Here is a 14,099-nt window from a genome sequence, read left to right as displayed (position 1 = left end):
GTGTTAAACCTCCGTGCAAGTCACCAAACTGAAAGAACTTAAACCAGACTAGGGCAGCATCTCACGTGTCCTGCAGCTCTGTAGGAGGCTGACCCAGATACTCTCATTCCAGACATCACTTTCCCTGCTCGTGTTGCTCCCCAGTGCTGCCTTCACTCAACCATAACCAGTGCACATCTGTACCCCTCCAGTGCCTCTGCATCCCCTTCCAGGCCCTGGAGGACCACAGGTATTTAAAAAGCTGAAAATTCACAGAAACTAATTTTGGAGCAAATCAAGAACTCTCAGGTTTTGAAGCTAACAAAACTCAAATCACTAAATGCTGTTGAGCTTTCATGAAAAACAAAGGCACTTTTAGGGAAAATACACATTTACATTTGGCCAAGACCGACCCCTCCCAATCTCTCCTGCATGTGTTAGGAATGCAGCTGTATCCATAACATCCACACACAATCATCCATCAACTCCTACATCCAGATTTGTTTCTTCCACCCTCTCCAAGCCTGGACTGTGATATCAGGGCTTGATCAGTGTGGTTTTCTGAGAGGGAGATTGGAGGAGTTAGGAGGGGAAGCATGGATACAAGCCTTTTGCCAAATACCACACAAACTCCATGCCAATGCCACAATGGATATTATTTTAATTCCAAAAATCAAAAATCTTTACACAGGGCTGATTGAGTACAGTCAGTTTTCTGTCAACAGTTTTGCTTTCACTAACAGGTTTATTCAGATCATTTTGAAGATCAAAACCACAGAATCCAACAGGTACAGGTATAATAAATCTCATTAAAACCAGAGCAGGTCAGCCCTCTGATAAACTTAAGCTGCAGATCCTTCTAATACGCTTGAAGAAAGCTTGGGTGACCAGCCAAACGAGGATTCCCTCAGCTCACAAATCCACATCTTCTGAGCCAAGTGGAAATACTGTATGAGCTAAGGAAAACAGAGTTTTGTGTGTGGGTTGTTTTTTTTTTTTTTTAAATAATGTGAAGAGCAAGCAGAAAGTCTCAAATTATGCAGCAAAAATAAGAGAGCTGGAGCTGAAAATAAAATCCAACTTGAAGGAAAAAAGGTGATATAAAAACATTGTATTAAACCAATGTTACTTCGATGTTGGATTCAAATCTAAAGAAATGCTTAGCCCACGCAGACATAAAAACTACAAAAAACCCCTCATAGTATGGGAACTGTATAAAGGACAGCTCTGCTGAAATGATTTACACAAATGCAGAGAACTGAACAGCAGCAGCAGCACATATACATACATGTATGTGTATATATAAATGATAAGCAGAATTACATGGTGTCAGGAAAATAACTAGAAGGATGCTCAATGCTGGAAAGTGCTGCTTAAAACAAACCTAAATATGAATTCTGACCTTGTGAGTCCCCAGTCCTGGGAGGGCTCTGCTTCCAGTGGACACACATCACAGGCAGGCAGTGGGACAAGGAGCTGGAGACTCACTGACAACACTTTTAGTGCTCCAAAATTTTGGCCATTGTGGAGAAACCAAAAATTCTTGGCACAAATGCAGTCATTTCAACTTTGTTCATTTTACTGCAGTAATAAAGATACTGCTTTACAGATGCCACAGTTGATATATGCACAAAATGTGGATCAGAAAGACAGTTTCTAACTTTCTCAGTTAAAGCACACCTACCCACGAAGGATTAAAAAAATCTCTTCCCCCAAGATATTTTTTTACCAAAGCACTGAGTTTTCCTGATTTTTAACAAGGATAGTAAGAGAAACTCAGCTTCTAATGCAGAAAAACACTTCTGTGAAACTATGGAAGAGGCAGAAAATCCTGGGTTGCATATAACTAAGGAACAAGGTCACAAATTAAGCAGTCTGAGAATTTCTGATAGCTTAGCCCTGAATTAGTTCCCCCCCCTTTTTTTTTTTCTCCCAACCCCCTCCACTACTTAGCTCAAAATGCAAGACCAAGAAGAACACATGATACAGCCTGCATTGGTACAGGCAAATACATGGCTGGAGTCACAGGAGCACATTCTTCAGAGCTCATAAACCATCACATGACAAACATCACAAGAAGTCAATTTACTAAACTCAATTTAAACTTGAAGAAGTTAATAATAATAATAATAAAACCCACAATGGGAATGTCTTTTAGAAAAGAAGAAGCTGCACTTGAAAAGACAGCAACAACCAATAAAGCCAAGATCAGTTCTCATTTGAAACTTTTGATTTCTTGTGCTACACATGCAGCCAGCATTGCTTACAAGTCCCTGATAAATACTTGTAGTTACACAGCTTACAGCAAAAGCTGACCAGCAGCCAGTAAAGATCTTATCAATAAGCCTCTCACAAACATAGAAATATTGAATTTTATTGCAAGCATTTGAGCTAAATCTTTTCTGATTCTACATCTGAAAACCATTTGCCATAAAGCTTAAAGGTATGAGTGACTTCTTTTTCAACAGTAGGACATACAAGGCACAATCCTCCTCAGCTGTCACAAAGTATTGACAGCTACTCAGAACACACACAAGCTCTGCTTCCAGATGCAAGCAAATGGAAATAAAAGCAGAACTGCCTCTTAACAAGATGTCATTGTACAAATTGATGTTCATGCTTTACCTGTATTGATTTCTGCACCAGGACAAAGGAACTTGTTTGGTTTGTTTTTTTTTCCAATAACTATTTTCATTGGAAAAGTCTCAAAGCTATACAAACATTTAATCCTGACAATTTAATTAGGGATTGGTCCAATTCTAGTGCTCAACATCCAGGGATCCTGAAGGCTCTTAACTGTTTAAAAAGGTTGCAGTGATCTGCAGGCCTACCATCAAACAGATCACTGTAGACTCATCCTTGGGATTAAGTCATCTCTATTTGTGAGCCCTTATGTGATGATCTGTTACAGAGCATAAGTACTGCATGAAAGCCTCTTCAAGGCCTTCACCACCATCTGTGAATTACATTATTAACAATGGTATGAACTTCCTAAGAGCATCTGGTTCTCTCCCCACCCCCTTCTCAGATCACTGGGAAGAGCTCTTCAGTATCAAAACAGGCACAGGCAAAGCTGTTTTCTTCTCTTCCATGCTTCCCCACCTCCTCCCACCCTTCATCAGAGAGGAGAAATGGGGCTCAGCTCTCCATTTCCATGCCCTGCATGTTTTCTGCACAACCTTGCTGTTGTTAAATAAAGATGGACAAAAACAATTTCATGATGAGTGTACCACAGGCATTTTACTGGGAAAAGCAGAAGTTTATTCCACCGTTTTGCAGAGGCAGCATCTGAAGTATGCTGAGCACTGTCCTGGAGCACAACAGGGACTGCACAGTCCCACCCCAGGATTCACTTCCCACCAGCACAATTCCTGACTTTAACCAAAACCAGCAGCCACTCAGCCAGCTTCAACAGTTACTGCTGCAGCAGTGACTTTCTAGATGCAAAGAAGTATTTTGTTATCCCAATTCTTTTCCCACCAAGGATGTTTCAGAAGTTTATTCTGAAATCATGCCAGCTTCTTGTAAACAAGAAGGAGGAAGAAGCAGCATCGCCCGGGACATTGGAGCACTCTCCACTGAACTTTGCACAGAGTTCACATCAAACAGCCTCCTTGGCTCCTCTAAGGGATCATTTACTCTTGCAGGAACAGAGCCTTCCTATCTTGTTTTCTGCTGCTTGTTCTTCAAACCCAGCTTCTCCTCTTCCTCTCTAAGTAGGGCTCCTCGTTGCCTCAACTCTGTGCTCAGCAGCAGCAGTTTTTCCATTCTGTTTTGCACAATACCATTCTTTAGTTGCACAACAGTTTGAAATTCAGGCATCATTACAGCCCTGTAACACACAGCATCTTCCTCTGCCTTAAGTTAGCAGCAGTGTTTTCTTATAAGAAAAGAGCAACATTATGGGCAGCTCCATAAAGACTTGTGTTCAGAGGGAAACAGGATCCAAAACTAACAATCCTGCAATGTGCAGTAACAGGCAGAAAATACTGGGTAGGGGGAGGAAGACAAAGCTGTTTCTGCACAAATGCACACAAACCCTTCTAACAAACTGTTTCTCTTATGCCCATGTTTCAAATAAATAATCAGACACATGCTGATGTGCTTGGACAGTTGCATCTAGAATGTGCTACTACTGTAATTACAGGCAAATAGAAAATGTTTTCAAGTTTATAAAATAACAGGCAGGTTTTTGGGGTCACCATCAGTCCAGTGTTGCCTGAATCCATGCTCTTTGTGTGGGCTGTAAGAGGAAGTCTGCAGTTACTGCTGACCTCAAGCTACAGGGGGGGAGGAAGCCTTCAGGGCCATTCTGCCAGGGTTTAATCTCATTATGGTCACTCAGCTTTGGTGTCAGGCAGGTCAAGATGAAGATGCACCCCGATTCAAACTTCTGGGAAAGCACATGGCTGTGTTTTTACACAGCCATTTAAAAAAAGTCAAGGGAGCCACAAGAAAATTAAGCAAGTTTTATGAGTGGCTTTAGACAGATGGCTTGACAACAGAATCTTGTATTATCCCCTGCAGCTTATTGGGAGGGATGCAGGGAGAAGGAAAGTCAAGAAACTGGCAAGTCTTAGAGCAAATTAGTGGCAATTAGAAATAGGCTCTGCCAAGCCCAGGTCCCAGCATACAGTGGGAGCACAGTGTCCTATCAACAGGATCTTTATAACACTGGTATCTGGAACAGTAGCAACCAAAAGTGGAATTAAATCCCATCTTTTAAACAGTATGTACAGGTGACCATGCAATCAAATTAATTAATATTTTGCTAAATCAGTGCATTGAATATTACCCGATGAGCTCATTTTTGGAGGCAGTTCAATGCCTCACTTCTAGGACTGATGTCAGTGTCACATGCTTGGAGAGGATCAGTCTGCAGCTGGATATTTTAAAGCCTTCTATTAGGAGCATAGAAAAGTCAGCGGATTTCAACAGCATCAACCAATGAATTTTTGTTTTATCACAACAATTTAGTCAGCAGACTCCACTGTTAATATCTCTGAGAATATCAGGCCATTTCAGACACTTCAAGTCACTAGACGGAAACTGAAGAGTGCAGCAACTGAGTTGTTTCAACAGAGAAAGTTGTGTTTCAACAGAAAAGGAAATCAACAGAAAGACAAGGAAGCAGGAAACTCTGATTCTGACTGGCTCCTGATAAAATAATTAACCTTTGAGAAACTAAATTCAGCAGCTGTAAAAATACATAACCAAACAAACAGTAGCAGAGCAAAGGGTGTTGAGCATCAGTGGCACAAACACTCCAGGCAGCAACATTCAACCCTGAGCTCAAATCCCATTCACTCACAGACCAACTGTGATGTCATCTTTTATTCTGACATAATGCAGGATGTCACTGAAGTTCAGTGGCAAGTGTTCATGCAGGATCTGTGAAGTCTCCACACTTTGATGCTTGCTGCTTACACTTTGTACCAACAAGCAGGAACAGATTTGCATTACACAAATAAGCCGTGTCTTTATTGTGCAACCACATGCGACTTTTTTGGAGAAAAACAATGCTCAAACACAAGGAGTGCTGTGTGCATCAGGCTGCAGAGTGGGTGGCAGTGATGTTGTCAGAAAGCACGGCACTGCTTACCTCCACACCCATTGACTTCAGCAGAAGGCTACATACGAAAAGTCTCTGAAGATGAAGCTGAAGTGTTCCCTAACCCATGGCGCTGTCCATACACTATACTTAAGAAAGAGACAAAACAAAAACCACAGAAGTGAAGCAGCATGAAATTGCAGGGTTTGGGTTTTTAGTTTTTAAAGACTCTTGCAGTCCCTGTTCCAGTTAAGAAATCTGACTGTAAACCCATCAGTTGTGAGCAAGCCCTTCCCCACACTGCCTGAGCCTGCACCTTGCCTGGAGTGTAGGATGGGAACCATGGTGTTTAATGCATGCTTAGAGTGCTCCCAGAAGACCTTGGATGAAGATGTGTTAAAGCTTCATGGTCAACTCAGCTGTTAAATTGTTCAGTGAGACTGCCTAGGCTAGTCAGGGGCTGTACCAAACCCCAAGCCCTCACATGTAGCTCAGGACACAGCCCATTTTTAAGATCCCTGGAAGCTTCTCTCCATAAAGTTCACAAACACTGCACTGGTTTCATGGACACATCAGTTCACCTTCACCCAGGCTACTAATTCAACTTTTAAGAACAGGAGAGTCAAAGGCACAGGACTGCAGAGCAAGGAGAAGCTCAGGTCCTCCAGAGGAGCTGGCAGAGACCAGACATTTGAGCTGTAGTGTAGCTCCTCCTTGCACTCTGAACTTATGGGTGGATAAATAGGTTTGGTGCACAGGATGCAGGGGGTCAGGGAAGGTTTCTATAACCAAGACAAACTCACAGTGTTCCTAGCTGTTAACTCCAGAGGCATGTGATTTTTTTCAGATTGTAGCTTTTATCCCAGTCACAGAAAGACGAGACTAAAGGAAATAAGATCCTTTCATGTCCAAGCTCTTATTTAGCTGCTTGTGGCTCAGCAAGGCATTCCCTCTCATTTTAAGATGAGGCTTATAAATTCAGTGTACCCCAAAGATTTTGAAGTGAGCAGAATGCATCCTTCATTCCAAACTAACCCATGAGCAGCCAGAATTCCTCTGTACAGAATTCAATTTTTTTTCAGAGATTTGAAGCTATTTGGCAGTTGTATGACACTCAGACCAGACTGCACATTTCTCTTTCTCTGGTTTTTTTTTTGTTTTATTTTTTTTTTAAATTTTAGACTTAATGTACTCTCAGAAAGGTTTACAATGCAGTCTTTTGTAGTTAACTTGCTCCAAGCTGGGCCACTGCCAGGTTGTTATCAATGACATTTTAAGGCAGATGAATGAAGTTCTTATTACAGTGACAAGCAGAATTGTGATATGGCACATGCATACACTGAAAGAAGAGAGCTTGCTATTAGTTTGTCAGGTTAATAAATAAATAGTGATTTAATGAATAAAATCCTTTTATTAGGAAACAAATGAACAAAATTAATATTTATAAAGCTTTAGGGTTTAGAGCATCCCTTTAAATGAAGATTATTCATTTCAGTCACAGCTACCATAATGGATTAGAGATTCTTGAACACAGCCTCCCTTCCTAATTCTCTTATCATAGCAGTGCAAGGCAAAAAGCAAAGCTCTGCCTTCTGAACTGTTCAGGCCAGGCTCAGTTTGAGATTGACAATACTGAAGGCCCATGACAGCAAATAATTCTGTTACATCTTCAGGACTGCAGCTAAAGACTGCACCTGTTGGAAGAACTGTTGGTTCCTTATCACAGCAGGAAGTTCTCACATTTTACACAGCATGCTTCCACACCACACAGAGCACTGAACCTGTGCCAAGCCACCAAGAGCAACAAACTATCAGCACTCAGCCAGGAAATCACTCCCCATCTGCCCCCCAGAAAAGAGTCTCCACTAAAATTCTTCTGCTATCTCTCACCCTTCAGGGCTCTTCAGCATCTCCCAAGGCTTATGCAGAGAATGTTCACCACCAAAGTGGAGTTTAAGGAGGGTGAGGTATGTCCAGGATGTCCCACTTCCCAGTGAGCAAATGAAATTTTGACATACACAGATCACTTCTCACCTCAAGCTGTTTCTGTCTTGTACTCCCTTTGGCTCAAGGCATTCTGTGCTCACCTGTCCTAAAATCAAACTTGCAAGTTTAAATTTTAAACAAGCTGAGTAATTTTGATTTGGGGTTTTGTGGGGCTGTTTGTAAGGGAGGGGGCTGTTTAATTTAGGTTTGGTTGGGTTTTTTATTACTTTACTTTTAAAATGGGGCACTTCTCAAATTCAGGACTAAGATGCGAGCAAGCGCTCAAGCTTAAAAATTTACTTTGGCTCATGCCATCTTGTCAAATACTAAAAAAAAGGTCTCAAACTTTTCCCTTCTTGAGGCAAAGTCAAGTTTGAACTTTCTCAGTCATATGAGAAGCAGATAGAAACTGCCCCAAAATAACCATCTCAGCCACATACGGTCAACGTGAACAGATCTAAGTTAAACAGAGCGTCCTCCCCACCAGAGCAGTTTCTGGTTTATGTGTAAAGGAGAAAAATTCCACTTCAAGGACCAGAAGTGTGGGTTGCAGAAGCATGTGGCACAGCTATCTCTGCAGCATGAAGCACAAGTTGAAACCAGGGATCTGTAAAGTGTATGTGAAAAATACTCATTTCACCCACTGAGACTGTGCAAACTCCATTCTAGTCACACTATAAACGTTAACTAGTAATACCTCCCTTGCCTTAAAGTATCCTACAACTATGCCCAACTTTTGGGGAGGGGGTTGAAAATATGCTCTGCTCATATTGGTTTTCCCTGATAATATCTTATTTGAGATTCAGCAGCAGAGCAGAAGCTGCACAGAAGGACAACTCCCTCCCAGCACCAAGGCAGCCACACAGTGACGTGCTGAGGGATGCAGTGGCAGGCAAACACTAAAGCAAGAGATAATATATTAATATTTGATTCCCATGTGCAACTGTCCTGACAAGTTTATGCAATATTAAGTTCAACCCACACTACAGGGGTAGCTGCTGTCTCAAGATTCATTTAGATGTGGAATTCAGACTTACACATTTTATTAACTGCTGTTGAACCAAAATACTACCAAGGGGGAAAAAAACAGTCTAAATTGTTTTTTCTCACTTCACTTTTTGAAGCCACAAGCTTGCTCCCCCACATAAGCACAACTCAGCTGAAAAGAAAAACAAAACAACAGCGCAAACTCCCAGTAAAGAAACTCACTAGATGCTACATAAGAAAAATATTTGGGCAGAGAGCGAATTAAATCATTGTTAACCATTCTTCAGTGTGAAAGGGCAAAGGGAAGGGTTGTCATTTCAAGGTTTGCACTTCACACAGGAAGACATTACAGCACCTAGGTAGCTGTTTCCTACCATATCTTGAAGCATTGCATTTAAATGCAGTGGTTACAGCACCTCTGAAGAACATGCCCAGAGCTGTTTGTCTTTAAACTATTTAAAACTGTTGAGGAGGACTGTGAAAAGGAAAGCAAAAACAGAATAACAACAACAGAAAAAAAAAACCCACCAAAAAAATAAAAAAAAAATCAATCCTTATTCCAGAAACACCTTTATCTCATCACCTAGCACTTGCTCTTGTACCTAGGTTCAGCTCGTGTCTGTAGGTCAGAGAGCTGAGTCATTTCCCTGCCTGCCCCACAGCAACTCATGAGCTAAAAATTTCTAGTGTGACACCCTGTTTCCAATTGAAGATGCTCCAGAACTCACAACTACTGCAAGGGAACAGCAGGCTCCAAAGGCTGCTACTGTACAAGAAACTCACAGACATCAGCTGACTCTCTGCAGTCCATTCAGGAGCTTCAGACCTGTGGGAAACTCCATTTTTAGATGGACTGAGTGAAAGGGTTGGTCCTGCACCACTCAGAAGAGTCAGACTACCTCTAACTACCAACCAGCTCTCCTTTGGAAAGCAAAGCATTTTACACATGCAAGGCACATGCCCTATCCCTCCCTCTCATCATCCTGTAAAAGGGGTAGAGATGAAAAGCATGACATGTTTTGTTTCAGGGTTTTTTTTTAAAGAATCCTTATTTACACATTTCTCAGATGTCAGCTGATGAAGCTAAACCAAGCCAGTTGAACAAGTCTTAAAAGTTCTTGCTACAATTTTAAATATAATAGTTCTGTACATCAAAACAGAAGGGACATGGCAGCAGCCAGTGAGAATAAGACAGCCACAGTTCCCTGGGACAGGACTGGCTTTCCATATTAAAATTCACTTTTTGGATATTTAGTTCAGTTACAAGTTGCAGTTCAACTCCTGAGACAACATCTCTGGAATTTACTTCTCCAAGATCTCCTGTGCTTCTCCATTGGCAGAGCAATGGAAAGCTCGAGCATCAAAGGCACCTCCTGAGCTCTGGTATGAGCTCAGTACAGGGACAGTGTGATCTGCGATAAAACACTTCTTTCAAAACACGTCAGATGAATGTCTTTGATTATTTCAATACAAGAAGTTTACACTTTAGCCTTAAGCTACCCAGTAATTTCACCCTGAAACAGCCCCCAATAATGCAGCAACTTCATTATTTCCATGAAGCCTCAGTTGAGGAGTCCCTTGGGAGGAGCAGTGCACCCAAAAGCAGCGAGGAGCCACAAGCACAACGGGGAGTGCCAGGAGCGTTCCAGTGACCGGGGCCGTAAGGAGTTCACAGGGCATTTGCCAGGAGTTTCACGGTCGCTGGCATGCACAGCAAGGGTGCGTCTCACCGTGGAAGCAACAAGCTGTTAAACTGTGTGACTCATCTCACAGCAACGTTTTCTGCCTGCCGAGAGGAGAGCAGCCTGCAATGAGCAACGCTGATAAGATGCATATTCAGAGGAATTCTATTCGGGCAAAAAGCTATTGACACATTCAAACCCCTCTATACAGAAGCCTGCCCAAATGCTGACAAAAACACATCAACACACACACTGCGATATTGCAGTATTGTGATAAGACATTTTGCAGATGGTTGGGTTGACAGTAATTTAATCAATTTATGTGGCCCAAATCAGAAATGCAAAAATGGCTTTTAGCCCTCATAATTTTTTATCCTTTTAAATAGAGCACTCCAGAGGAACAGCTTCCAGCTAAAAGTTAAGAAACAATGTGTGCCTTGCTGAAATCACTGACTACTTCCAATGGGTGTCACCTCTTCCTTCTGCTTCCAAGATTGCCTTTTTATGTAAAAGATATGAGCTTCGTTGTCACCTAATAATCAAATTAAAAGGACACTCGGGCAAATCAATGGCAGAGAGTGGAGATATCTTCAGAGGCTGAACTAAACAACTGCAACACCTGGAGCAGGAACTGACCAGCCAAGTGCTCTTGAGTGCCAGGGCCAGCTCGTATGGAGGCAGCCGTGCTCACAGACCAGCAGCTCCATTTGTATTTCTTGCTAATGGCATCAGCAAGAGTCAGACTGCAAAGAGCCTCCTCTCTTCAGCTGCTGCTGGGAGGATGTGGTTTGTTGTGACTGAAGAATGAAACCTTGAGCTGCAGGCTCTGATCAGGGAGCAGCTACACTGAGCTAAGCTGCCCAAAGGCTATTTTCCTTTTTTTTTTTCTTTTTCATTTCCCAAGACAGAAGTGTTACAGCTTTAGATCTTTCAGGATTTTTTCCAGTAACTGGAAATCCTCAGGCACTACTCCTGCATAAAGGCAGCTCTCTTACACTAAAATATTTCCAGTAGACTGCTTTGTGGATGGCAGTCTCCGCTCAAAATAGCATTTTCCACTTAAATAAACAAGTCACTGGCTCCCAGAATGACTTTGGATGCTACTGTACCCTGCCCCTTTCAACTTATTTTCATTTCTTAAACAGCAAGGATCAATACTGGTCAGATAATGACTCATTACAACATTATGAGCTATTTACATTTTCAAATTACAAGCTCCTTTTCAAAACACGAGAATTTATGTACCACTGGAACTCAGGAAGTGAAAACTGAAATCAAGCTATCATTGAAATATGCTACAAAAGAAGTTAGATCTTTTAAAAAAATATAAAGATCTTTTCCTGCTCTCTGCAAGTTTTAAGAATGTTTTTCTATGATTCTCATGAGGCTCCAATTCTACTGTCCTCATCCTCCTTCTCAGCTGCAAATACTGTTCTCACCTCCAAGGGGACATTGCATTTCAAGCAAGATCCTAGAGGAAATCTGCTAAGTGTATATACAACAGGCAGCAGATATTCCAGAGAAGGACAGGTCTTCTGTCAGTGTTTAACCATCAAACTGCTTTAGGAACAGCAGTCTCACCACACATGAATGCATTTACACACACAAAAATTATCTGTGCTCAACAGCCTGGTCTTGTCCAGCTGGAGAACAATCTTATTTTAACAACACAGCATCACACCCAGCAAGAGGTGGAGGCCTCCTGGTTCCCTCACAGGGCTTTCAGCAGAAGGAGAAGTTTGAAAGACAGGAAGTTACAAATCACCTCACTGAAACAGTTTTATCTCCCAAATGTTGACAGCTGGCACCAGGAGAAACAGGTACCTGTAGGGCACTACAAGGTTTGCCTAAAGCAGGAATCAGCTCACTCTTCTGGGCCACTGCCTCTGAAAACTTCAGTTTTCAGAGTGAGCTCTGGCTATACCTGAAAGACATCAGCTGGAGAAAACCAAGAAATAATAGATGATATGTACTGATCAGAGCATCTTTAAATATAAGGCATTCTTAACTTTACTGAATATTTCATAAGAAGCTTCTGATGGTCCAGTTACATTGTAGTTCCCTCCAAAAATCAACTCTCCACAACCTTATCCATGAAGCAATCAAGATCTTAATTAACTCTTTTAAAAGAAGGAAAATAGAAAAATAAGTCCTACATGAGATAAACTGGATTTATCAATGATTAAGTAAACTGACAATTACCACATTGTTTAACAGCAATTACAGGACCAGGGATAGAGAAATGTTAAATTTAGCTTCCCCATAAGGAAGTGGGGAAAATATTTCCTGTACATTGTACCAGCAAGGAGCTTCCAAGCACAACATGACAGACACTCCCAAACATATTTCCAGGACTCTACTTCCTGCTCAAGCTGTTCTCCTACAATTAGGGAGGAGAAGTCCAGTGGTTTAGGTTTTAATTTGCTTTAGCATATTTTTTTCCCCAAATTATGCATTTTAGAACAATTTATATCCAGTGTGTATTCTCTTTTTGGGTCAGTTGGTCCCTTCCAAAAAAAGCATATTGTCTCCCTCAGGGTAGAGAAGACAAGTGAACTGTGAGAGCACAGGGCCAGATTGCCTGCCCAGTTTCTTCACTTCTCAGGAAAGAGATATAATAAACAAAAGGAAAATAGCACATTCCAGAAATTATACAGATACAATTTTTTGGTAAAACTGTGCTTCAAAAATACTTTAGAAGGCCAAGTTTCAACAGATTATTTCCAATACAGGTAATTATCTGCCAAGAACTGTGTTGAACAATACACCAGCATTAGCATCAAGGACTTCATGGCATCTTTGTATTTTACTGTAGCATGGTCCTGTCTGCCACCACTTTCTGCTAACATGGCACATCAGAAGACAACTGTTCTGCTGTAAGGATTGAAGATTGCACTCTTATTTCTCAAGAGTGACTGCATAACCAAAGGCCAAAACAAACAGCAAAAGTCTGGACAGACAATTAAAGGAATTTTACAAGTCATCAAGCAACCAGAGGGCTGTAAATGTATAATCAACACTTTGCATGAACTACCCTGAAATGAATGCTCATGAGATGCTCTGTGGCAATGAGAACAAGATAAAAAGCTATAAATAAAAGCCATCCAATTTCAGAGTGATTCAGATCAGCTATTCCCCTGAATCCATAAGAGCCAATTATAACAGTTTATAGGGCACACTTAATGCAAAAAATCCAGTTTGAGGACATCAATTCCACCCTTTCTCCTTGCCTGAGAAGTTTATCTCTGAAGCAAAAAGATACCAAGCAATTTAAAAAGAAAATCCATTTCTGTCCTCAAAATTCTTAGTGACCTGGAAACAGAATTAGACATAGCCATATGCTTGAACAGACATGCTTCTCTCTTGCCCACAAGTTGAAGCAGCTAAGTTCCAGCAGTTACCAGATAATCTTTGCTCAGAAACAGCAAGGACAGATCCTTATACTACTGATAAAAGTATTGAGCAAGATGATCTTTCATTTAAAGAAGTAACCTGGAGACAGTCATCAGTTTAGAGAAGACTGGTCGAAACAATTTGACTTAAAACTGAAAGAATCAAGTCCTCCTGCTGCAGTTGACAGGGACCCAATAGAATGGCTTAGGAGCAAAGCCTTCCTAAGGACTAAAAATGTGTCAGACCCCCAGCAGATGAGGAAGGAGAATCATCTGAAATGATACTAAAGTTTTCATTAAGAAACAAGAAGTTTGTGGCAAAGGAGGAACATGCACGAGTTCTAACAGAAGGAGGAACAACTCACCCCAGATATCTATCTAAGAGGCTAAAAGGGCAGCCCAATTCTGAAGTGTGGTTAGGAAGTTGCAACAGGAAATGCAGAAGTGTTCAAACAATAGCAGTTAAGAACGTGATGAAAATCAAGTTCACTTTATATTGCAAGAGAAGTCAGAAAAAGCAGA

The 14,099-nt window shown here is 41.4% G+C and overlaps 1 protein-coding gene across 2 annotated transcripts in view; it reads right to left on the bottom strand.

Moving 5' to 3' along the window:
* Window positions 1-14,099, bottom strand: part of SSH2 (slingshot protein phosphatase 2) — an 89,827-nt gene that overhangs the window by 73,863 nt on the left and 1,865 nt on the right. The window contains exon 1 of one of the 2 annotated variants that reach the window (XM_079325387.1): window positions 5,582-5,608. The exons of the other annotated variant lie outside the window; for it this stretch is intronic. Within the exon in view, the coding sequence (XP_079181513.1) occupies window positions 5,582-5,593 (12 nt within the window). The 5' untranslated portion in view covers window positions 5,594-5,608. Of the gene's footprint in view, window positions 1-5,581; window positions 5,609-14,099 lie in introns of those variants that run through there. 2 annotated transcript variants of the gene reach the window in all.

This window comes from Erithacus rubecula, assembly GCF_903797595.1.
Source record: "Erithacus rubecula genome assembly, chromosome: 22".
NCBI classification, from domain to species: domain Eukaryota; kingdom Metazoa; phylum Chordata; class Aves; order Passeriformes; family Muscicapidae; genus Erithacus; species Erithacus rubecula.
The sequence above is the reverse complement of the archived record's forward strand: the minus strand, read 5'-3'. Positions and strand labels throughout refer to the sequence as shown.